This window comes from Cryptomeria japonica, chromosome 7 (genome assembly GCF_030272615.1).
Source record: "Cryptomeria japonica chromosome 7, Sugi_1.0, whole genome shotgun sequence".
In the NCBI taxonomy this organism is placed as follows: Eukaryota; Viridiplantae; Streptophyta; class Pinopsida; order Cupressales; family Cupressaceae; genus Cryptomeria; species Cryptomeria japonica.
In genome coordinates this window covers 114,145,023-114,169,715 of record NC_081411.1, presented here as the reverse complement: position 1 = coordinate 114,169,715, position 24,693 = coordinate 114,145,023, and the positions used below count along the sequence as shown (strand labels likewise).

Here is a 24,693-nt window from a genome sequence, read left to right as displayed (position 1 = left end):
AATAGAGGAATTTATACCAAACATCCAAGCCTTCACAAACAACTCAATTCCTCCTCCAAACCCTAGCAGAATGATCAAAAGAAACAAAAAAGTACCTTACAACAATAGTACCTACATTTCTAGAAATGTGAAACACAAGTGAGATACCTAAATCTCTAATTGACAATGGGTTTCCATCCACTGCCTCCAAGCCCAAGGGTTTCCATCCTCAAACCCGTTGAAAGACAAAGCTCCCAATCCTCCAAGAGAAATAATAAAACTAATTAGAAAACCAAACTTCCAAGCATGCTGGAAATGAACTCTCAAGAGCCTTCTATAACATTCATAGGAGTGCCCACACACTTCACCAGTCAATTTGGAATAAATAGAAACACTTTCTTTGTATTTTAAATCTCTTTTGCCCAAGTGCAATTAAATAAGGGAACATCTAATTTTAAATAACTTCCTTTTTAAACCTTAGTCCCCTAGCAATAAAGTTAAATATTTTAATTTAACTTAATAATTTAACTTTATCGTTAAATAAATAATATCAAATGATTATCAAAGTCTCTAGCCAGTATTAAACAATTACCACCGACATAAATGCCATTCAAGAATTCACTAGTGAACTTGACTTGACCCAAACTGACTTACTATAAATAGTAAGTATCTCAAAACCACACCAAAACACCTTAAAATCGCTTGAAACTGAAATTGTCTATGCTAAATATCTTCAAGATCCCTTAAATGTCCTAGTTAGCCTTCGGGACCATGGAGAAATAGGCTAATGACAACATCACACTACAATTGCTAGAAAAGGGACATTACAATTTTGAACACTAATTTTCAGCTACTACTGGCTTAAGAGACTTAAAGGTTAAAGGTTGTAATTCCATTTTTGAAATGAGAAATTCAAACTATTTTGCAATGAAAAGTTTTATGTTGTTTTAGTTTAAAGTGCAGATAATGTATGATGTTCAATTTGATCAAGGAGTTGCATAAACTTGTTCCAATACTATCTTTGAAGTTTCATGACTGCCACTTGAAGTGCTCAAAATACCACCTCCACGCTTATGAATATCATTAACCACCGTAGTTGTTAAAGGAATGGTATCATGAGCATAAAATCCCTTGTATCCGGCCTCGATCCCAATGATACCTCAAATCTCATACATATAATATAATCCATATGCATTTTCTTGAATGGCAGTATTCAACCTTGGGTATAATCCACCGCATGTCACTACAGAGGTGTGCACTTCATCTGATTGTAAATACACCCTTTCACATGGCCCTTCTTGACGGAAATGAAGTGAAGAGCACACGGTTATACTGAGAAGGGGGGGGGGGGGTGTTGGTGTACATTTTATCATATATCGAACATTAGAATAAAATATCCAAGGACATTCTATCCTCTCTCGAACAAAATCACTACTTGTGCCAAGATTGTGAGAAATACCACAAGGTGACTCCAAGGTCTATATGTGCGAACGGGCGACTTTGTGATGGATAGCTACCCTGGTTATGTGTGCTGAAATACAAGGGGGACTTACGCTTGACCAGTGTCATTCACAAGGTAAGACTTAAACAAATATGGCAATGAATGCTCTCTTCTCTTTTTTTTTTTTTGATTTTTTGATTTTGGACTTCTTAAAAAAAGGATAAAAAGATAAGGGTTCAGAGGTTCTATGCTACTTCTAAGCTAATCCTATGAACTCAAGAGACGGTAAAGATTGGGTGAAACCAATAACAATACTTTGTTTCGCCACACTAGGACAATTACGCAAAGCAAGTGTAATCTTCCAAGGGTGTACTCAAAATTTTCATACTTGAATAATACCATCAATCGAACAACAATTACTCAAAGCCGAAGTTAAGCATCCACATTATAAGCTCAGGCTAACTTTACACATTGAACGGAAATCATCCATCCAAAGAAAGTATGAGCAAGATTTCACCAATCCAAACTATCAAATCCTTTGTTCATCTAACAACTTTGAAAGTAAAACTATTTTAATCAAATTTATTCTATTCTATTGTTGAAGAAAGATATACAACCATGCAACCACTTAATAACAATAAGATTTCAAAGCAAACTCTTGCAAATGAACTTTTATTATTCAAGTATCTCTAAGCAATAATTTCATAATTCTCTCCACAACAACAGTGAAATGAGAGAATGAGAGTTTACATAGAGTTTTGAATAATGAATGAATGGCCGAGATCGATCTAAGATCAATGACAGAGATCAAGACAACACAACCCTAGATGAAGTTTCCAAAAATAAAATTGGAGACAAATACATGTTGGACAGGTGGCGTTATTAGCTATCTCCTAGGAATGGACATCCTTATCCTCATGAGCAACATTGCGTTCGATGAATCTGGACACAATTGAGTCGACCTCTTCCATGGTGACAAGTGGCAGCATATTGATCCTATATTCCCATCCGTCCAAATCATCTGCGCAAGCGGCAAAAGCAATCTCCCACTCTAGCTCCTGTTTTTGGAAGGTATCTCGGATGGACAAGAATTCTGATGCCTTAGCCAAATTCTGTTTCAAGACTACTAATCAGCTTTATAATGCACAATATGGATTTTCAGATTAAGAGATGTCATTGTCCAAAGATAGGCGGCTAAGCTAGCCTCTTGCACTTATGCAGTGGGACTAAGAGTAAACAAGAAACTTGTTGTTAGTACTACTAGCCAGCATTACAAATGGATAAGAATTATAAATCAAGTGCCGATAACAAGTCCAACAGCTGCAAATAATAAAAGATATTCACTACCAAACCAAATAGACCAGCCATACCAAGAATGTACTCCACACTAACAACTTCAAAATTTGTAAATGCAAACCACACACTGGGAAAACACAGACCAGCAAGCTAAGAACTCACTAAAATGCTCACAACTTTGCCCACAACCCCCAAACAGTTGCAAATAATTAAATCTTGCACACATTCCCAAGCAGCCCATCATGGTACGATTAGGGAAGAAACTGAAGGAACTAGGAGGTATGCATCCCTCGAAGCAAGGGTTTGACAGTATTTCGATAGCACTTCGTTATCATAGCAAATGTATAGTCTCAAATGAAGGCCAAGGCACTTATTTATAACGTTCTCCCAAATCGAACCTCCTTTTCCCTCCAATGTGGGACTAAACAATGACATTCAAATTCACTTTTAATTTGCATTTCATTTCATCCCTTCACCAAATAGTCCCATTTTGCCTAGACAAGACACTATTAAAATGCAAATAACACATAATGTGAGCGCCCATCATATAATTGAGAAAATGACTTTAATATAACTTAAGCAATCCCTTTAATAAATCGTCCATATTGCCTTAAGTTATAATCCAACTTTAAACAACATTTTCCAACAAATTGACCCCCTCAAGGTAGCAAATATACTTCATAAAAATATCAATAAAGTGTGTTATGGCGTCCAAGGTAATAAAGTTAATTATTTCATAAAATTAACTTATTTCTTTCTAAGGTATCTGTTTGTTTACATTTGCACAACATCCATCATACCTTATAAATAATTCACTTATTAAATATTTTTCCTCAACCATGAAGTCGCACAACATAAGCTCAAACTTGCCAAAATATCTCCAAAAATGCTGGAAGACCAACTGCTCAAACTAACTTGCTGGAAATAGTCATTTGAATTGACCTGCTGAAACCCTGCTAAAAATAGCACTTACTAAAAATAGCATATTGCTAAAAATAGTAAGTGTCTAAATGCATTTTAAACACATTCTGAGCAACCGTCACAACTTACTAAAAATAATAAGTCTGGAAAAATCTTCAGATTCGTTTGCATATCACACCAACTCGATGCTCTCTTAAAATCCATAAAAATAAGTTGTCCTCGCCCCCACTTACTAAAAATAGTAAGTTCAGAAAATTCCGTAGATTCAGTTGCATGTCACACCATCGCGAAGCTCTCTAAAAACCCAGAAGGAATCCAAAATCAAAACTGTAAAATTACTCCTAGAAAATAGGAAACCCTAATTTCTGCCCTTATAGACCAACATGTCTCGGAATTGGCCAACAGTCCCCAAAACCAACTAGAGTGGAAAAAGGGACATTACATGGACATACTTCATGGCTGGGTGGATTTTGAGGTCTTCATGCCAAGGCGGACTTGGCATATGTTTGGCCATGTCCAAGGCGGGGTATAGGCTGCCCTTGCCATGCTTTTAGTTGCTGACTTAACCTCATGTTTGGATTTCCTCTTTGACTGCAAGTAGAAGTTTGCTTAACCTTGGCCATCCTTTCTAACTGTAGGTAGGAGTTTGCTACTTGTTTACCAACTTGTGTTTGTGCATGGGCGGACTTGGAAGCTCTCACGCCATCCTTGCTTTAATCTTTGTTTTCCCAAGTGTTTGCCATCTTTACTAGCTGTCAGGCGGACTTGGAGTATGCTTAGACAAGGTGGAGTTTGAACTTCATAGGCCAAGAAATCATGCCTTGGGCAAACTTTGAGGAAGTCTTGCCATATTCCACTGGCTTGCTTGACTTGGGTGGACTTCAAGGTCCTGCCATTCCTTCTCCTGGATTGGACTTTGTCTTCTCTTGGACATTTCTTCCCCTTGGATGAATTTTCATCTTCATGCCATCCATTCCCTCCAAATCATATTCATTTGAGTTGCCATGTTCAAATTGGATTTGTTATGTTGATGCTGGATCTTCTGGAACAAAACCCTAGATTAGGGTTTTTACCTTGCTTGTTACACTTAGAGGCATAATTTTTCAATTCTGAGAACATGGGCACTGATCTTATGACCCGAGGGACCAAACCCTAATTCTACTTTCAAAAAAGCAGAAAAAAGAAAAAAGCAAAAAGGCTAAAAGAAAGCCAAAAAAGCTACTTCCCAGATTGGTCCCAAAGTGCCAAAAATAAAAAAAGCAAAAAAGCAAAAAAAGCAAAATTCCTTAAAAATAGGAAGGTGTGAGAATTGACTCAAAGCAATTGTGATATTCGTCCTTCAGACCTTCTGAGTGCTTTGGCGGTATCTAGACACTGATTAGGGCAAAATTCTCTATTTGGCTCAGGATGACTTCTCAAAAACTCTAATCTTAAACTCTCAATGAAAAGACTTAATGAAATTGCAGAGCTAAGACCCAATATGCTCAATATGCAATCTATGGGAGTTTTCGTTCCCAAAAACCCAAGTCTGCAGACACCTCTCGGTTCTACAAAACCCAATCAATTATCAAATCCAATTCCAAATTTGTTTTGAAGCTTCATCTTCATCTCCTTTAATACTTTTTTACCCCAACATCCAAAAGCTTGTAGAAGTGACTTTATGAAAAAATATTTAATTAGTCACTTTATTTAATTAATTAAATATAAAGTCATCTTTTAATTTTCAATTTATTTGATAACTTTATAAATAATTAACTTAATATTATTAATTAAAATAATTAATCAAGCTATCCATAAAATATATCAATAACTTGGACAACTTAATTAATTAAATTAATTAATTAATTCTTCTTCAAAATGGGGACGTTACAAATGGAGATAAAATAGTTGAAGGTAGAAGTTCTTGTTACTTTAAAAACAATTTCTATGCCAACATTAGGTCATATACAGTGTATATTTGTAAGGTTTTGAAGAAAATAAATCTCAATGCTCAGTCATACTCCTTTTGAGGGAGTAAATTCGATCAAGTGATGGCCATATGAGATATCTGAACTAGAGTAAAAGGTGACTTCCAATTGATTGAATTGGCAGTACATATAGTTGGCTCAGACAAGGTGTTGTAATAAAATAGCATAAAGGGATACAAAACTGAGAAGTCATTTGATATCTTGTTTTTTTTGGTATAGCACCCCCTATAAACTGCAGTGTGTCAGGTAAACTTTTTAACGTGACTGGTGACGCTGGCGCGACACGTCCTCCGGTACCATGTGGGCTGGGGGGAGACTAGACCTCGTGACCTTGTGCTTCACTACTAGAAGCTCTTGGCAATTGAGCTAGGCCCCCAGCCCCATTTTATATCTTGTTGAACTCTAAAATTAATTCTCATTTTTTTACTACATCAAATGCAGAGCATTTAAAGAAGATGTAATATATTAAAAAATACAGTGGCTAATGATGCTAATAACTCAGAATAAGTTGATTGTAATATATTGATGAAACATATAAGGAAAAAATATGAACAATATATAAGATCTTATTTCTCATCTATGAGCAACAATATAATGTTCTGAAAGGGGCTGATGTATTAATTGCTAAGGTCCTAATATGTTCCTACATGTAAATCCCTGATTCATATGTTTCCAATATGTTCCTACATATAAATCCCTGATTCTTTAAAGGATGAAACTATGGCAACTAGGATACGTAATTGCTTGGATAGGATTTGTCTGAATACTGTTAACTTGTTTGGTATATGTCAATCTAATGTAAGGTTCTTTGGAATTTTGTAGGTGTGGACTCCAAATGTGGTGACTATTTGGGAAGCAGGATTGACTGTATTGCAATTTGGTTTGCTCTTGTTGCATGCATATGCACAAGATAAAGGGTGGCATTATTTCTCACTTCCATTGTATGCATATAACATTTAACAAGAGGCTTTTAGCCTGGTCCTCCTAAGAATTGATTGCTTTATGCACCACAGCCATGCTTCTTTTGAATATAATAACATAATCACAGTAGCCCATAAGAGAAAGTGATTTGATCTGACTATGTTAACAAGGGCTTAGTATTACCAAAGTTCCGTTGGTCACATAAAGCAGAAGTTTCCAGCAGATTTTTCTTAAAATTGTTACATAAATCAGTTCTTTTTTATTACAGGCCAAGAGAAGATAGACCAGAAGACTGGGTGCCAGCTGAGACTAGATACAGCAGCTTACAGGGAGGAAGTCATGGAGATTCTTCTACTGCTCTATCTGAATTTGCACCACGAAATCGTACTGTTGATATATTCTCAATTCATTCTAACGAACAAGCTGGTAGGTATGAAAATGTCAAAAGCACATATCTAGTCTAGTTGAGATCATGTGCATCCAAAATTTTACTGTTGGTTATTTTCAATTGTCTTTATTCTGTTGACAAAATGGTTGAAATGGGTATGTAATGTAGTTTCCTAAAATGTTAACGCATGATAATGCTCAATTTTAATATTGTAGAAATGATCAAAACTGAGCATGAATGTTAAATTTCTTATTATAGTAATTGAAATTAGATTGCAAGAAAAATAATGATATTTCTGAACTTGTACATAGGCAGTATTGCTCATTAAGCATTAATATCAGCTCACTTTGATTTGATGACTCCCTAACACATTTCCAGTCATAGACTAGACCTATAATTATTTCTGGAACACTGTTGTAGCTGTTTCATATCACAAGGTTACTTGCCCGGTATTGCATCCTTAACACCATGATTATCTCCTACTAATTTCTTCTTGTAATTGCACTTAATTGAGAATGAGATATTGTAATTATCTCGCATCGGTGTCTTCTTTTAATTGTCCTCAACACTTTGATTCGCAACAGAGTGCCTAAAGCAAAAGACTTACTGCAGTAGAGTCAGGATATCATGAGATCTTTGAGAGAACAATCAGCATGATCAAAATCAACAAAAGTTGTTTGTAGACTAGCACCATGTTGAGTGTGCTTTTAAGGTGGGGAACATGTTTTACTTACATTTGCAGCCTTATAGACAGTTCACTCTCAAGAAGAGTGGGTGGAGAAGTTGAATCCATGGCTTTATGAGTCATTTAGAATCTCCAAGAGGATTGGAGAGGTGGCGTATGAGTTAGAGCTACTTGAGAGTAGCAAGGTGCACAATTTATTCTACGTATCTCACCTCAAGAAGGCTCTTAGGTATAATGTGGTTCCCTCTTCAGAGTTGCTTCCTATGGATGAGGAAGGTGAGTTGGTGTTGATTCCAATGGTAGTGATTGATGACAGGGAGCTTACTTTGCGAAAAGGACTATCGGGGAGTATCTAGTGAAGTGGAAGAACTTGCCAATGGAGGATGCTACTTGGAGAGTGAGCAGATTTTATAGCATCCAGATTCGCAACTGCTTGGGGACAAGCAATTTTGGGTAGGGAGGACAATAATGCCCCCTTGTTGGACCTAGTCAGATAGTGCTTCGCAATAGCCTATTCTTGGGTTCTTGTAGGCTATTCGGTGGTGGTTAGGGGACTCCAGTTTTCTTGGAGAGCTCAGTTTCAACATTCATTGCTTCCAACATCAGTTTTGGTGTTCAGTTGGCGATCTTGTTGTTGGCAACGCTCTTTGCAGCAATTTGGGCCCTTTTGGGTTGTTCTCCACAATTCTTGGAGAATGCTACTATTTATAGTAAGTGCTCGTTTTGGCACCTGGTAGTATTCTTTAGCTTCAGTTATGTTCCAGCATGATTGTTTTCTATTTTTGGTGCGTTGGTAAGGCCTTTTGTAAAATGGTTGGAATTATTTTAATATTTGTACTGAAGTTATAAAGTAATGCTTTAATATTTCCTTTAGTGTTAAATATTATAAAGTGATGTTATATTCCCAAGTTGGATACCCAGGGTAATGAAATATGGGAAGTTAACTTATTTTAAAGTGTTAATGGGCCCTTTTGTGGGAAATTTATATAATTTGAAAATTTAAGTTGCCCTAATTCCCTCCAAATTCTATATAAAGGGAGTTTGGCTCTCATTCTTTTCATCCAGGATTGCACACATATAGATATGTTATCGGAGTTAACATTGAGGTCTTCCAAAAGTTGATTAAGAACGCAAATCCTCATCAATCTGCACTAGTTTCGATGGTGAAAGATCCATCCTAGCTGGTTTGGCGTTTTCATTTAGGGAACACATTGAGTTTAAAAAAAGTTTTGAAATTTGGGGTTTGAAAGAAATGAGGATTTCCAATTTACATTGTGTTTTGATTTCAGAGTTTGGGATTTGTTTCCTATTCCAAATGCAAAGATTTCTTGGTGATTTTATATGAGTTTTCTTGAAGTTCTTGTTCGGCCAATTTGGGTGCCTAAGTAAAGGTTGAACCCTTGTAGTGAAGAGAAATTGTTGATGTTACTCCTGAAATTTCAAATCCTTCGTGGGTTATTTCCATCTTACCTGGGCCATCATGTTTGGACAGGTTTAAGGTTTGTTGCTGCAGTTATTAATTTTTTAGATTGAATTGCCTTTTCTATGCTGGTCAAACATGCATTTTGGGGTGGGCATGAAACTTTTAAAAGGGATGTTTGGAATTTTCAAGGACTGCCACCTAAGGGAAGTGGCCACTAGTCACTAGGTATGAGTTGCAGGTGTTTTGGAGCAGGTTTGAGACATATGAATGCTGCTGCTAATTTCTGAGTGAATTGTCCCAGGCCCTGGCGCTAGGACTGAGGTGTGGGGCTGTCTATTGTGAATTTCTGAGCCAAATAGGCCTTAATTAAATCAGTATTGATTGGTTTTTAAGTGGTTTAATTTGCTGGGAACCCTTTATTATCATTGGCTACAGCTGGGTATGCTAAACAAACTAAGGAAGGGACTTCAAAGGTGTATGAAGGTGGCTCATTCTCTGTGGCCTTTGAACAGCAACTGAATCTTCAATCCCTGGCAATATATTCTGAATTGGAATGTCATTTTCAAGCATGTTTCCAGGGTACTTCAAATAAACAACTTTTTTAATGTTGCTTTTGATATTTGGAGCTTTAAACGTTCATATGTATTCTTGATGAAATCTCTTCCAGCAATTTATGTTCCTAAACTTCAAACTGAATATTTCCAATAAAGAAACTCTATTATGATGTTTATGTGATATCCCTGTTGGCAAACTTTAAAAAAAAAAATTAGGGGGTGGTTTTACAAGAAATGCCATGGAATATAGCTGCCAATTAGTATACATTTTGAGTCGGAATATCTTAGTAACATTGAAATTTTATTGATTTCATTATGGAACTAGAAAATGATGAGGGGTTTCTTAGCTTAAAATTGAGCAGGAGTTAAGTTATAATTCTCCATTGCAGGTTTCATGAAACTACAAGGAAGAAATCAGATGTTTTGTGTATCGTTTCATTGCTTCCAAGACATACTTTTGCATCTATTTCTATCAAATACATGTTATATATCCTTGGTTCTGAATTTTGTGCAGATAATGTCTCTGAGCCTGTACGTCAGAGAGAAAATATTGAAACTTTTTCTTTGGATGGGGATCTCAATGTTCCAGCTGGTAGAAAGGGAGTAAAAATTTATTTGGTCTTCCTTCAACAGTTGAAGGATGCACTCACTGTAAGTTAGATTCTGTAAACAGTTACTGAAAAATGTTTTAATCTTATTGTGAGTAACTTGGCTCTTGGTGACCATGACATAATGATCTAGAGCTATTTTTATTTGGGGAAATAAAATGAGATTATGCACAGGGAATAAAATGATATTAGAAGAGTACAAACTGCAATTTGTTGGAACAAATGCTATGTCTGTCATCAATATCTTTTAGCCAGTGAATTAGAAATGGGAAATCATTTACACTTTTCTCAAGCCATCTCTAAGGGCAAGGAAATAGCAATTTGGCTAATTATATGGTAAATCTAAAATCTTAAATGCATATCTGAATTAACTAGAAAATAAGAATGGTCTAATGGAAAGAGATTGGTGTATAAGCTTCAATGATATACAATGATAATTTCCTGAAATGAAGTGAACACATGGGTGTGATGCAAAGGGATTGGTATGTATATCAATGCATGCATTTTTTTATGACCAAATATCTATAAAGTATACTACGATAGAAAGATCTCTCCATTGGAAAGAAAGAGTGATAGGTTGGAAGAAAGAAATCCTGATACAGAGCACTGGATTCTAGAACTATCTTCTGAAGCCAAACCAAAACGCTTCTGGTACTAATCTTGGTGCTTGTTCTCCTTGGAAATGTTCTGGATTCTTCAGAAATGCCCGTTCTTTTCCTACAACATTGGTATTTCCTATAAGGGCCCTACAGTTCTTGGAAAAACCTGCATAGGGCCCTGCTAAAAGCCCTGAAAATAAATAAAACAAAATAAACCAGAACCGAATTAACCTAAATTATACATCATAAATAAAATTATACAATTTCAGAGTTGTATTATTATTTTGTTTATTTTATTGCTGATTATGCATGTAACGTTGATAGTATGGTAAATTTATTCATTTTTAAAATTTTTTATGTGTAGAGATTTCCATGACAATAATACAGTGCGAAAACACGCAATGGATTTCAAAGAATCGATTGAATAAACAGAATGAGCAAAACGCTCATAAATAATACAAGTTATTTACAAGAATAGCAAGTTTCTAAAAAGAAACTGCTGAGAAGATCGAAGACGATCTTTCTAAAATAGAATGTACACTGAATGAGCATTAATACTAAAATTAACATATTTTAATATTCTATTACCCTCCCTTAATGCTCAATCTATTAACTACACCTATAGTCCCCCTGAATTTTACAAATTTATCAGGACCAAGGGGCTTGGTGAATATATCTGCTGGCTGCTCCGAGGTAGGAACATACAGCAACTGGATGGATCCGTCTTCAACCAGCTGTCGAATATAGTGACAATGCGTTTCCACATGCTTGGTTCTTTCATGGAAGACTGGATTCTTGGCGAGTTTGAGCACTCCCTGATTATCACAGAACAAGGGAGTAGGACCTGCCTGGGAGACATGCATATCCGCAAGCATTCGCCGAAGCCAAACCGCCTCACAAGATGCCTTAACTGCTCCCCGATACTCTGCTTCCGTCGAGGAGAGAGCCACTGCCTGCTGCTTCTTACTAGTCCATGTGACAGCACCAGATCCCAAACTAAACACATACCCTGCTGTAGACTTACGGTCATCAACCGAACCTGCCCAGTCAGAATCTGTGTAACCACTGAGTATAGGATCAGAACTCCGAGTGTACAGAAGTCCATAATCAGAAGTGCCACTCACATAACGCAGCACACGCTTCGCTGCTAACCAATGATCAGCCTTGGGAGCTGTCATGAAGCGTGAAATGTAGCTCACTGCAAAACTGATGTCAGGTCTAGTAGCAGTAAGATAGATGAGACTGCCCACTAGTTGCCTGAACAGAGATTCATCCACAACTGGTGAGGATGACTGAGCTGAAAGTTTGAGCCCGGGTTCCATAGGAGTAGAGGCAGGTTTGCAATCCTGCATTCTGAACCTGTCCACAAGACTTCTGGCATACTTGGACTGAGAGAGAAAGATACTGGTCTCAGTCTGCCAAACTTCAACTCCTAAGCAGTAATGTAGAAGTCCCAAATCTGTCATATCAAAAGTGCGGCACAAATCCTGTTTGATCCCAGTGATCAAATGTGCTGAACTGCCAGTAATGATTAAGTCATCCACATAGACAACTACAAACAGAATATCATTACTAGTATGCTTGATATACAGGTTTGCATCAGATGGACTCCGCTGAAAGCCATGATCTGTCAGGTACTTATCAATTTTCATGTACCAAGCCCGAGGAGCTTGTTTCAGACCATAGAGTGCTTTGACTAGTCTACAGACCTTCTGTTCTTGACCAGCAACCTTGAATCCTGGGGGTTGCGTCATGTAGACTTCTTCCTATAAGTCACCATTCAAAAAGGCACTCTTTACGTCCATCTGATGGACTTTCCAACTGAACTGGGCTGCTAAGGCAAGAACGAGCCGTATGGTACTCATTTTGGCTGTAGGAGCAAAAGTCTCCTCGTAGTCAATGCCTCTGTGAGAACCCACGAGCAACAAGACGAGCCTTATACTTGTCTAGGGTTCCATCAGCTTTGTATTTTACTTTGTACACCCATTTGCAGCTAATGGGCTTCTTCCCTGAAGGAAGATCAGAAAGGGCCCAAGTGTGATTCTTCTGAAGACTCTGGAACTCAGCTTCCATAGCCATGAGAGCAAAATTGACTGTATGCTGTTGTTTGCTCTTATTACGGGAGGTTCTACCCTCAATGAGCTCAGTATCCCTGAGATCACCAATAGTCTTGGCCCACCATTTAGGCCGGAGAGTAGAAGTGCTAACATCTGGAGGAGCTGGAAGAGGCTCAGGATCAGGGACAGGAGCAGCAAGAGGAGGATTATTCTCCGGAGGGAACTCAGGTAGTGCATCATCGAAAATAGATTCTGCATCATCCCTCCCATCAGGCGAACCTAATGGGATAAGAACACGGTGACGCTGATCCTCAGAATTCTGCTCAGAAGAAGGGGACTGAAAGAATCCTCTGTCTTCATCAAATACAACATCACGACTGAAGATAAGACGTTCAGTGTCTATATCTATCAGTCTGTAGGCCTTATGGTGATCACTGTATCCTGTCATCATGAGTTTCTGACTTTTGGAATCCAACTTGGAGCGCTTAGCATCTGGAATCCAAACATAGGCAACAGAGCCAAAAACCTTCAGGTGGCTGATCTGAGGCTTCCGACCAGACCAAACCTCTTCTGGAGTCTTCCCCTTAACAGCCTGAGTAGGAGAGCGGTTAAGAAGGTAGACAGCAGTAAATACTGCTTCAGCCCAATACTTATTCGGAACACTCCGGTGTTGTAACATAGAACGAGCCATCTCAACAACCGTACGATTGCGACGCTCGACAACACTGTTTTGCTGAGGAGTGTAGGGTGTAGTCAACTGGCGTTTGATGCCATGGGTATCACAGAAGTTGGAGAATGCAGAAGAACAAAATTCCCCCCCGTTATCGGTCCTAAGAGTAATGATACTTTGTCCAGACTCTTTTTCAACAAAGGACTTAAACTTCTGAAAGATACTAAATACATCTGATTTATGTTTAAGAAAGTACACCCACATCTTTCTACTAAAATCATCTACAATAAGCAAAAAATATTTGCAACCAGTAACAGAAGATGTATTCATAGGACCACAAATATCAGCATGAAGTAGTTGAAGTACCTTAGATGCGCGCGAAGACTTTCCATGTGAGAATGAAGTCCGATGCTGTTTGCCAGCTTGACAGGCGCCGCATACTCCAAGATGCTGAGTCTGAATATCAGGTAACCCTGAAACAAGTCCCTCCCGAGATAGCTGAGAGAGATACTGAATGTTGAGATGTCCATATCTCTGATGCCACAAAGTGCTAAGAGGAGAAACACGAGCTGCCAGAGCCACTTCAGGAGAATCACCAGTGTCAAGGAGCCTATATAGGCCATGATCCTCTAGACCAACAGCAATAGTAAGACGAGTCTCCCGATCAATGATGGAGCACTTGTGAGCACTGAACACCACATCTAGTTGAGGAGAATTCCTCATAATCTGGCTGACAGAGAGCAGATTAAGTTCCATTCCAGGAACATAATACACATTCAGAAAAAGGAGAGTCCTGCCACCAGACTGTATCTGAACAGTGCCTCTGCCAACAACTGTATACTCCTCACCTCCGCCAAATACAACGGAATCACTGAAAGGTGAGAAGTCTGTAAACCAGTCACGCCGATGAGAAAAGTGACGTGATGCACCAGAGTCGATGTACCAAGCAGAAGACCTGGCATGATCTGAAGACCTCTTAGCCATAAAAGCATAAAAGGCAGACTCCTTCTGCTCGGAATGTTCCGCAACATGCGCCTTCTGGTGTGATCCTCCCTGCTTCTTTTGTTCAGAAGCGAGCCTCTGACGGCAATCTTTCTTCATATGGCCGTACTTGTGACAGTAATTGCACTGCACATTTTTCTTCTTAGCTCCATCCTGTGTCTGAGAAGAGCCTTTCTGCTGAGAAGACTGAGAGGACTGAAATTTGCCTTTATCCTTCTGAAAGGATTGAGCTGTGAAGGCATTTTCCGAGGAGGCTGATGTAGTACTACTACCAAATTGCTGTTTCCAGCGATCCTGCTGTAGAAGTTTGGTGCACAGTTCTGAAAACTTCAGATCAACATTAGTGGAAGTAATATTGAGGGTTTCAATGAAGTGTTCATATGATTTCGGAAGACTTTTTAAAGTGATTACAACCATGTCTTCTTCCTCCATAGTCCGACCAATAGCTTCGAGTTGATCTCGAATGTCCTTAATCCTCGTGAGGTGCTCTTGTAAGGACATACGTTCGTCCATCATAATGGAGAACAACTGATTCTTCAGAAAGAATGCTCGGCTCTTGTCGGATGTCTCATGCAATTCCTTCAGATGCTTCCAGATGTCAGAAGCTGTCTTGCCGGAAGGAATCTGCGGTAACTGATCATCAGTTACTGAGAGTTTGAGAAGCATGACTGCCTCCCGATTGCGTTCATCAAACTTATCTTGATCTGCACCAGGTGTACCAGGACTGAGTTCTTTGCCCAAAACAAGCTGGTCAAGACGCCTATATTCAAAAATGGTCAACATACGCTGCTTCCAGATGTTGTAGTTATGACCATTAAAGCGTTGACTGCCTTCTAGCATCAGATTGGTGAGAGAAGCCATTTGCACGGTTCCCAAGAAAAATTCCTGGCTGACCCAGAAAAATCCATGGACAACCCAGAAAAGCGTGCAAAAAACCCAGAAGGATTCTCCTGTCAGAATCTGGATTCGTGGGCTCGAAAATCGAGGTACGAAAATCGAGGCACCCAGAAAAATTGAACAACAACCCAGATTAGGTTTCGAAAAACCCACCAAGAATCTGTAAGAAAAAAATATTTTCGATAAAAAAATGGAGGTAAACACCTCAATCGAAAAATGCAGAATCCGTGGGCGCCATTGTTTTCTCAGATACAGTGACAAGTTGCAGGTGACTGAAGAAACCTTGGCCCGGAGAAGGAAGGCACAGTCGCGTCACCCGAACCGAGCCCAGAGTTGAAGTCGCGATGCTGTGTGTAGAGAGTTTCAGGTCGCGATCAACGCCGAAGACAAGTCGCAGGTGCCGAAGTGACGCAGGTCGCGACGCCGGAGGTCACGAACAGTGGAGGTTGCAGGGCAGATCGACGCCGAAAATAGAACACGACGCCGGGAATAGGTTACGAACCACGAACCGAACACAAATCGCGAAAAAACGCGACACCCCTGCAGCTCGCGCCAAAAAAACGATCTCGCCCAGAAGCCAGAAATTTTTTTTTTTCCAAAATAATTTCGAAAATTTCCACTAATTGGAAATTAGGATTAAAAAATTTTCGAAAAAAATCCCTGTAGCTCTGATACCATAATACAGTGCGAAAACACGCAATGGATTTCAAAGAATCGATTGAATAAACAGAATGAGCAAAACGCTCATAAATAATACAAGTTATTTACAAGAATAGCAAGTTTCTAAAAAGAAACTGCTGAGAAGATCGAAGACGATCTTTCTAAAATAGAATGTACACTGAATGAGCATTAATACTAAAATTAACATATTTTAATATTCTATTAGACAAATTATATCTAGGGTCCCAAGAAATTCAGCATTTCCCCTACTGGTACCAATATCCATACTTGTTTCGTAGTAACTTAGGTTTTAAGTGTAGTAACATATTGCCAGTTTTTTTTTCTATAACTAAGGTTGTATGAATTTACAAATCTCACAATTACATCAGGAAAACATTAACAGCAGCTAAAAACTATACCATCCATACACCAAATTTTCACATTTTTGTTTTAGAAGAGTAAGGGTACACATACCCAATATGAAGAAACTCTTCCCACAATGCCTCATACTCATACCCCAATACATAGAGTAAAACCCTCACTAAATGAGTCTCCTCTAATCTATCCCCCAACCCAAAAATGTACCATTACACTACACAACTATATTACAACATGATATGATCTAACAAGAACAACAGTAAACACATTCACATAAATATATTCACATTGTAACAACTGTATTGCAGCGTTATATTATTTGACAAGAACAAAAATAAACACATCCACATGAATATATTCTCATTCACAAGCAAGAGTGATGAACAAGAGGCCTACCTTGATTTATCTCCTCTGAACCTTTCCTTCCAGCTCTTCCCTCTCCAAATTCACCTCCTCTCCTTCTCCCTCACTACTCTCCACTCTACAAAAAAATATGGACAGAAAAACTATGGACTCGAGTTTCCTTACCAGCTAGAATGAGTACTCTCTCTCCTTTTCAAAACTAAGTAAAAAGAACCACGTTTGCTCACACACAGGTGAGCAATTTCTTCACGAGTCCACATCTTTCTCATGTTCTTCTTTCAAGCATGTGGACATGATAGTGGAAGAGATGCCTTATATAGGATTGTTCCAAGTGTCCCCCATTCTCTGATGCCTTGTTTACCAATTTGCCCATGTGGTCCAACTCATCACATTTGAAAGTGGCCATAAAAGAGGGGTCAAAACTCACATATAACCAACTTTAAGGTTTCCAAAAAGGTCCTATGACCTAAGGGGTTAGGAAACACATAATGTAGTGAAAATGACTCAATAAACTCACTTAAACATTAGATAAACATTAGTGGCTCACCAACAACTAAATTACACAATCTACTATTGAACTAACTTAAAACATTTCGTTGGCACAACCTTACAATACATCACGTACTTGACATCACATTCACATTTTACCACACATAATTTTTTTTTATTACAACATAAACACCTAACAAAAGACGTCAACCTCTCCAAATAGGCTAGGTTGGCTTAACCGGCTTAGGACAAAGACCGCCATGTTACCTCCCCGTCCCATTGACCATGGGTACCTGCACACTCCATTTAAAATGTTAGCCTTATCATGTAAGTTTTATGTCCAAAGCAAGGGAAACATGAACACCTAGAAATCATATACATCATAGCTAGCAAATATCTATAAATCATGTCATTGTTGATTGATTTTTATTAGTAATTCATTAGTAATTTAAGATATGCATAAAGTAAGTATCATGACAATCCATATGTGAACATGTGCCCCTAGATAGTGTTGATGTGTCTTTTATACATGATCAAACACATAATAAAATACCCATAGGCATCTTATCGAGGCAACTCCAAGGTTTTGGTATGTAGGTTCTCTACGTGTGGATAAGCACCAACGTACATTGTGTTTGTTGTTTCATCAAGGGGCCTTACGTACTTTCTAAAGCTGGTTCTTGCAACTTGTTGTCCTCATTTTTGTTTCCAAAAATGAAGGACCACTACGTTAAAATTTTTGTAAAAAAATGAAATTTTTTACTCTATGGCATGCTTCCCGAGGCAGATTTTTGACGAATCCTTGGATTGGCTTAATCCTCAGTCTATCCTCGAATTACGTTTCGAATTTCGTCAAATTCTGGGTTCGTTTGCTATGTCTTTCCTTCAATTTCGGGTTTTAAAACCCGACTGCAGGTGGAGAATTTTCTTCAAACTGCAAGTTTTAATGATATTCATTGTTTTGGCTGTTGTAGGGGAATTTTTAGCTTATTACATGTGCATCTTTATTAAAAGATGTTACTTGAAATTTGTTTTAAATTTCCCTTTTTTGTTTTTGTCTTTTTTATTGTTTTTTTGTCTTTTTTAGTTAAAATAGGGATTTTTTGACTCAATTACAAGTAAACTTGCAGTTTGGTCAAAAAACCCCTACTTTAATGGTTTTTGCATGTAATAGGGATTTTAAATCCCCATTACATATGTGCAAGTATTTCTAACTTGTTGTAGGGATTTTATTTCCCTTTTACAAGTAATTAAAACTTGCAATTTGCTCCAAAAAACCCGATTTTGCCTTGCAAGTGCATTTTTGACAATTTTAAACTTGTCATTTGTCCAAAAAAACCCGATTTTGGCTTGGCAAGTGAAAAAGTAAAAAATAAAACTTGTCATTTGTCTAAAAAATCCCGATTTTGCCTTGTAAGTGGAAAAAGTGAATTTCGAACTTGTTATTTCCTCCCCAAAACCCGATTTTCATTGTTTCATGGCAATTCAAACTTGTTGTTTGTCTCCCAAAACCCGATTTGCAAGAAAAACGGATTTGTTGAAGATGTCAAAGCAATTTTTTGTGGAGATTTGTTGGAGATGCAAGGCGTTTAGGATTCTATCCTATTCTCATGCATTTACAAACACATTTTTCGCCATTTAGGGTTTATTGTTACTGGTTTTTTGAGCTAAATCAGCTAACACGTGGTTCCTTCAATCCACATTTTGGGCGTTTTTTACTCCAGAAATCTGCATTCTCCTAAATCGTTTTCCCTTCTCTCACCTAGGCGTGGAGTTTGGGATAAGATTTAAGCTATTTAATGATCCATCAATGATGCATTGAATACCACGTTTTTGCAAAAACGTGATTCCTTTGGCTGCAAATTGGACGGGTTTAATGCCACGAATCTTTGACAAGATGAATCGTTTTTGCTTTCCATGCTAAGGCGTTGGGATTTGAGGAAGATTTAACCTCTTCTTGTGCCTCCAAGTTTGCATTTTGCTGCCACGTTTTTCATATAAGACATTCTTGCAAAAACGTGTAAAGGGTTTGGCATTACGGTTTGGGTTTATTGATTGATTTTGCTTCTTCATTCCAAGGATTGTTGCATTTTTGGAGAAGCATTTGCATTTTCAAGAAAGGTATGGCTTCTTTCTTTTCTCTCATTTTTTTTCTATTTTCTTGCTTTCTTTGTTGCTTTTTTGTAAATGTGTTGTTCTTCCCCCAAAAATCGGTTTTTGTGAGAGGATTTTTCCCCTTTGTATGCAATTTTCAAATTGCATTGTTCTTCCCAAAACTCCCTCTTTACTTGTAGTCGGGATATTTAATCTCGATTACAAGTTCGCTGGAAATTCTTGTTCTTCCCCTACAGTTAAGGAATTTAACCATTTTTGGTTAAAATTCCAAGTTAAAAAGTGTGAAATACCCCTCCCTTGCAAATTCAGGTTTTGAAAACCGGATTACATGTTGAAAAGTTCTTCCCATTTTCATGAAAATGACTTTCCCGGATTTTCCTATTTCTATCCATTCATGTTCCCCATATCTGTACTTTCCATTTCAATTATTTCCCGCAAGTCAAAATCTCATTTTTCGTCCATTTCTCCATTTTCGAATTTACAAGTGTATTTGTATTCGGGTTTTAAAACCCCGATTGCATGTATGTCCTTTCCAACTTGTATACTTGCGAAAATTCTCCCAAGATCCGAAATTGGTCAAAGTCTAGATTTTCCCATTTCTACATATTTCCCCTCTTCCTCTCACAAAATCGTGAAATTCAAGAATCAAAGTTTTACCCATTTGGAGAAGGAAGAATGATATTTGCAGTTGATTATGATGTTGCCTTAACTCTTTTAAGTCTTCATCACAGCATTCCAGGTTCACAATCAATGTCAGATTTGCTGGCATCTCCAACTCCAAAGAAAATGAAATACAAATATGACAAATATCAGAATGAGGTTGCACCTTCCCAGGTTTCTTCTCCTTTGGATCGCATCAGAGACACGGAGATAGGGCACGTTGATATGGTAGAATTCATCAACAGGGTAGACGAAGATCCACAGGATAATAACTTGCAGCGGCTGTTGGACAGCCATATCCATCATGCATCTTCCTTCCCAGTGGCTGCCCTAGAACCTGAGTTTGTTCTTGCATGCGCCCATCATTTTGACAATGAATCAAGAGTCATAAAAAATGATGATGGTGAAGCTATAATTAGTCTTGATGCGGATACAATCGAGGTCTTCAGAATACCTCTTGCACCTGTTTATATGGAAATCACCAAAGAAAGTGCAACGGAATATTACGTTAAGAGGGAAAAAGATTGCAAGCGGCACATCAATAGGTGGATCCAAGAGCCACGTCCTTCCTTCTCAAGGTGGGCAAAGTTGTACCGTTGTGATTTCAAATGGGAGATAGGAGACACCATCACTCTTCTCAGCAGGATGATGGGCCTTGAGCATTACAATGTCTTTGAGCCATGGATGTATCAGTTCATTATGTTCATACGGCAGTCACATCACATTTCATGGGGGGAAGTCATCAGCGATGCCTTGTGCGAACAACTTGCAGCAGTTCCTACCACCATGACCTTCTTCATGAATTCTTATTTGGTATATTTAGCAGCATCACTTAGACACTTTCCAGGTCTTTCTACCAAGGGTGATCGCTCGCTTATACCAGTTTGGGAATATTATGACCAGTTGCCATTGAAACCCAATAGACTGCATTTTAGAAGGGTCCAAGATGCATTCTTCGGATATTTCATGTGTCAGTTTGACAGAGATCTCAGGAACAAAAGAGTATCAGATGAGGCATGGGTCAAGGTGTCTGAGTATGGGTGTTTGTTCCTGCAATTTCCCACCTTCACCTATATGAGGATAGGATGCTATGATGGTTAGCCATACATGCTTCCAAGATACCCAACCGATAAGATAATTCTTATGGAGTTGGGAAGACAGATCATGGCTGTTCACACTTTTTAGTCTGCTAAGCACAAGGTTGGAATGGGGATCTCTACCACAAACCCATTGAAAATTGGTCGATACTCCCTTGTCACATCTGTGAATGCTAAGGCCATGGAGGTTGAATTGCAGGAAATCAAGCTTAAAAGGTTCAAACCTAGAGCTGATTTTGACTATAGAGGTATGAAGGAGAAGATCAAGAAATCCTTTGTGCATGTTCATTGCATTGAAGACATTTGGGTAGATCTCCGCATAGAAGTCGAAGTTCTGAAGATGAATTACTGCAGGCTCACTGTTGAGCAAATTGTTGATTTGAACTTGGCGGATCCCACAAGGGATGATTGATGACGGGCATATACTTGATCCTGAATACTCTTCACGGAGGGTTGAGGAAGCTCCACTTCCTTTGATCCAATGGTCACACAAGGAGTGCATCTCCATCCTTGACAGATTTCAGCCTATCTTGGCCACAATAACGCATGGCTGAAAAGTAATGCTGTTAGACTTATCAAAATCAAGGTTGGTAAAGAAGATGACTCTATGGGGCCTCTTGGACGGAAATCTGAGATTCAGATTGACAACAAGGAGGGTGCTTCATCTTCGGGCACAAGGATCAAGTTATGAGTCAGTCGTGCAGTAGTGCTCCCTCCTGAGGAGATGACTATTCGTGGGAAGGAAAAATCATGATTCCATGTTCAGGTGATCAATCTGGATAATCCAGAAGAGGGGCAGCAATCTGATGATGCTCCTAAGTCTCCAGTTTCAGACTTGCCTCATAAGGTCGTTCCTCCAGTTTCCATCGAGACGCCTCTTTCTCCTCTTGATTTGCTTGCAGATGAGTCTCCTCAGAATGTCATCATCTCCTGATCATCAACAAGAGAGTGTGTTGAAAGTTCCTGAGAATATTCCTACTTGCATTCAGTTATCAGAAATTGATACTTGCACTTCTGGTTTTGAAGAATTCATGAGACAATCTTCATGCCCATTGGTAACTGAGCAAACCGTGGTCGCTGTCCAAACAGATATTCCTCCCAGGATGACCACACTGATTCAAATATAAATTGCTTCTCCTTTGCCTACGGCCGTGACTGGAGGGGAGTTGATGACTTTGCCTCCATGGCTTAGTTCTTTTACCCCGAAAAGGAAGAAGTAAGAAATGTCACCTGATGCCTTTGATTACCAGCAACTCAAACAGTCCAGATCCAAAGTTGCTAAGAAGGCCAAGACTATCTCTAGGGTAACTGTTGATAGCAACAAGATGAAAGTAGCTGAAATTGTGGAACCTATTGCAGATAAGCCACTTGATGAAATGTCAGCTGCTGATTATAAGGTTACGAGGATAGAGTTGGGCAAGCAAATGCATGAGGTCATTAAACATGATGCTCAGTTTTCTGTTGCTTCATTGGTGCAAAGGTGTGATGATCTTCTTGCGAAGAAAGACAAGCTAGAAGAGGAAAACCGACAGCTTATGGCAGCCATTCATAAAATCACAAAACCTGCTGCTGAAGGGAGTAACTCCATAGGTTCTTCTGGTTCCCAAGAATCGATTCGTGGAGTGGAAAGGGCTGCTTAGAAAGTACAAGCACTGGATTCCTGGGTTGATCAGCTTCATGATCAATGTGTACAAGTAATGAAAGACATTTTTCAAATAATGTCTAAGTTGGAAACCATTGAGGAGAAATTGGATCAGACTTCTAACACTTTCAAAAAGAATCTGGAAAGTGTTGAGAAAAGTCTGACAATCTGGCGTACCATGCCCCAACAACAACTGAGTATTTTGCAGGAGCATGCCATCATCTCTTCTAGGGTCATGCACTTGGAATTTGAAGAACTCTTGGAAAACAAGACCCTTGTTCTTAAATCCCTCATTGAGGAGATTGGTGATGCAAGGAGATTCCGGGGTGAAGTTTACCGAGGTATTATCTCACATTGTGAAAGGGCCTCTTGCAACATAGTAAGTCAGGATGGAGAGCTGATTCCAGAAGAAGTTCTTGCTGATTTACAGATGAGGATTCATAATGAATGGAGGAGCGAACAATTCTTGGCAGCTTCGATTCAAGCATTGATGAAACACCAAGCCTTTCTGCATGAAATCCAGTCTATCCTGGATAAAAACAATTCCGCGCTCCTCCGCTGTCACGACACTATTGTGAAGACTATGGTTGTTGCCAAGAACACCCATGAACCAAATCCCAAGGAACTACAAGCGAGCATCCGAAAATTTCAAGGATATGTGTCTTCACAAATTGCAACTTAAGTGTTTTTTAACACTTAGTTGATTTTTCCTTTTTTTGTAATCTTTAGTTGTAATTTAGTTTTGACAAGTTGCATGTAAAAGTATTTCTTGTAAAATGCAAGTTACACATTACTTGCACTTTTGTAATTACATGTAAATCAACTACAAGTTGTGTCCGATTACGACTGTAGTTGGAATAAGTCTTAGTTAGTTGGAGTAACTCTTAGTTAGTTAATGAAGTCTCAGTTATTTATTGAATGAGTCTTGGTGGTTGAGAGAATCTCTCAAGTTAGTTAGGATCCTCCCACCTTTTTCTCAAGGCTCCTCTTCTATAAATACTTGAGGAGTCCATTGTAATTATCATCTTTTGGGAAAGCAAGCAAAAACTCTGCCAAATTTACAGCAAGAAGTCTTTGAGCTTATGTATGTGAATTGAAGGTTTTGAAGAATAATAAAGAAGGGTTACTCAAGTTTTGAGCCTTTGAGCCTACATGTTTGAGTTTGAATCTTTTTATTTCTTCTATGGAAAGTATTTCTAAAGGAGCTTAGTCCAATCTGATTTGAAGTCTTTGAGCTGCAAGTAGAGAAAATTAATTAAAATAGGAAACTCTCTTGAAGGAGCAGCAAGTCTTTGAGCTTGCATTAGTTCTTGTCTTTGTATTGAAAGAATAGATTATTCCAGTCTTTGAGCTGTTATCTTTTATTCATTGTAAAATTTAGTATAGCAAAAGGTAGATAGGACTTCCAATAGTCAAGTCTTTGAGCTTGATATTGCTGTCCCGTCCCGAAGGAAGTGACGAAAGTCTTTGCGCTTTCAGGAAACTTCATTTCCTTTCTCTCATTTCACTTGAAAGTAGTTAATGCTGTTCATATTCAATCGCTATCCTTTTCTGTGAAGAGAAAATGATATTGTCTTTCTTGAAGAAAGAAGGAAGACTACTGTACCATCCTATTTTTATTTTAGTTTTAGTTAGATAGGGGGAGCCTTCCCTTAATTAGGAGAGTTTTTACTCATGTGCTGTGGTTGAAACCACAATTTTGTATATTTCCCCAAGTGTACAAAATTTTCAACCAACACAACTACTTGACCAATGAGGAACTAGATTTTCCTAATACTAATCGATGTTTCAAAAAAGGAAAAAAGATAAGGGATTAGGGAAGACTATGCTAAACTAGGCCTATGAATGACTAAATGGAGGGCAATCTTAGTGAAACTCTAC

General features: G+C 38.4%; 1 protein-coding gene across 4 annotated transcripts in view; it reads left to right on the top strand.

The window, feature by feature from the left end:
* Positions 1-24,693, top strand: part of LOC131061225 (magnesium/proton exchanger) — a 165,849-nt gene that overhangs the window by 49,249 nt on the left and 91,907 nt on the right. For all 4 annotated transcript variants that reach the window (XR_009110518.2, XM_057994762.2, XM_057994761.2 and 1 more), the window contains 3 exons: positions 6,427-6,545; positions 6,794-6,951; positions 10,090-10,226. Coding sequence is in view for 3 of the 4 variants with exons in the window: in XM_057994762.2 (XP_057850745.2) it covers positions 6,427-6,545; positions 6,794-6,951; positions 10,090-10,226 (414 nt within the window). In the remaining variant the exon portion in view is untranslated. The remainder of the gene's footprint in view (positions 1-6,426; positions 6,546-6,793; positions 6,952-10,089; positions 10,227-24,693) is intronic.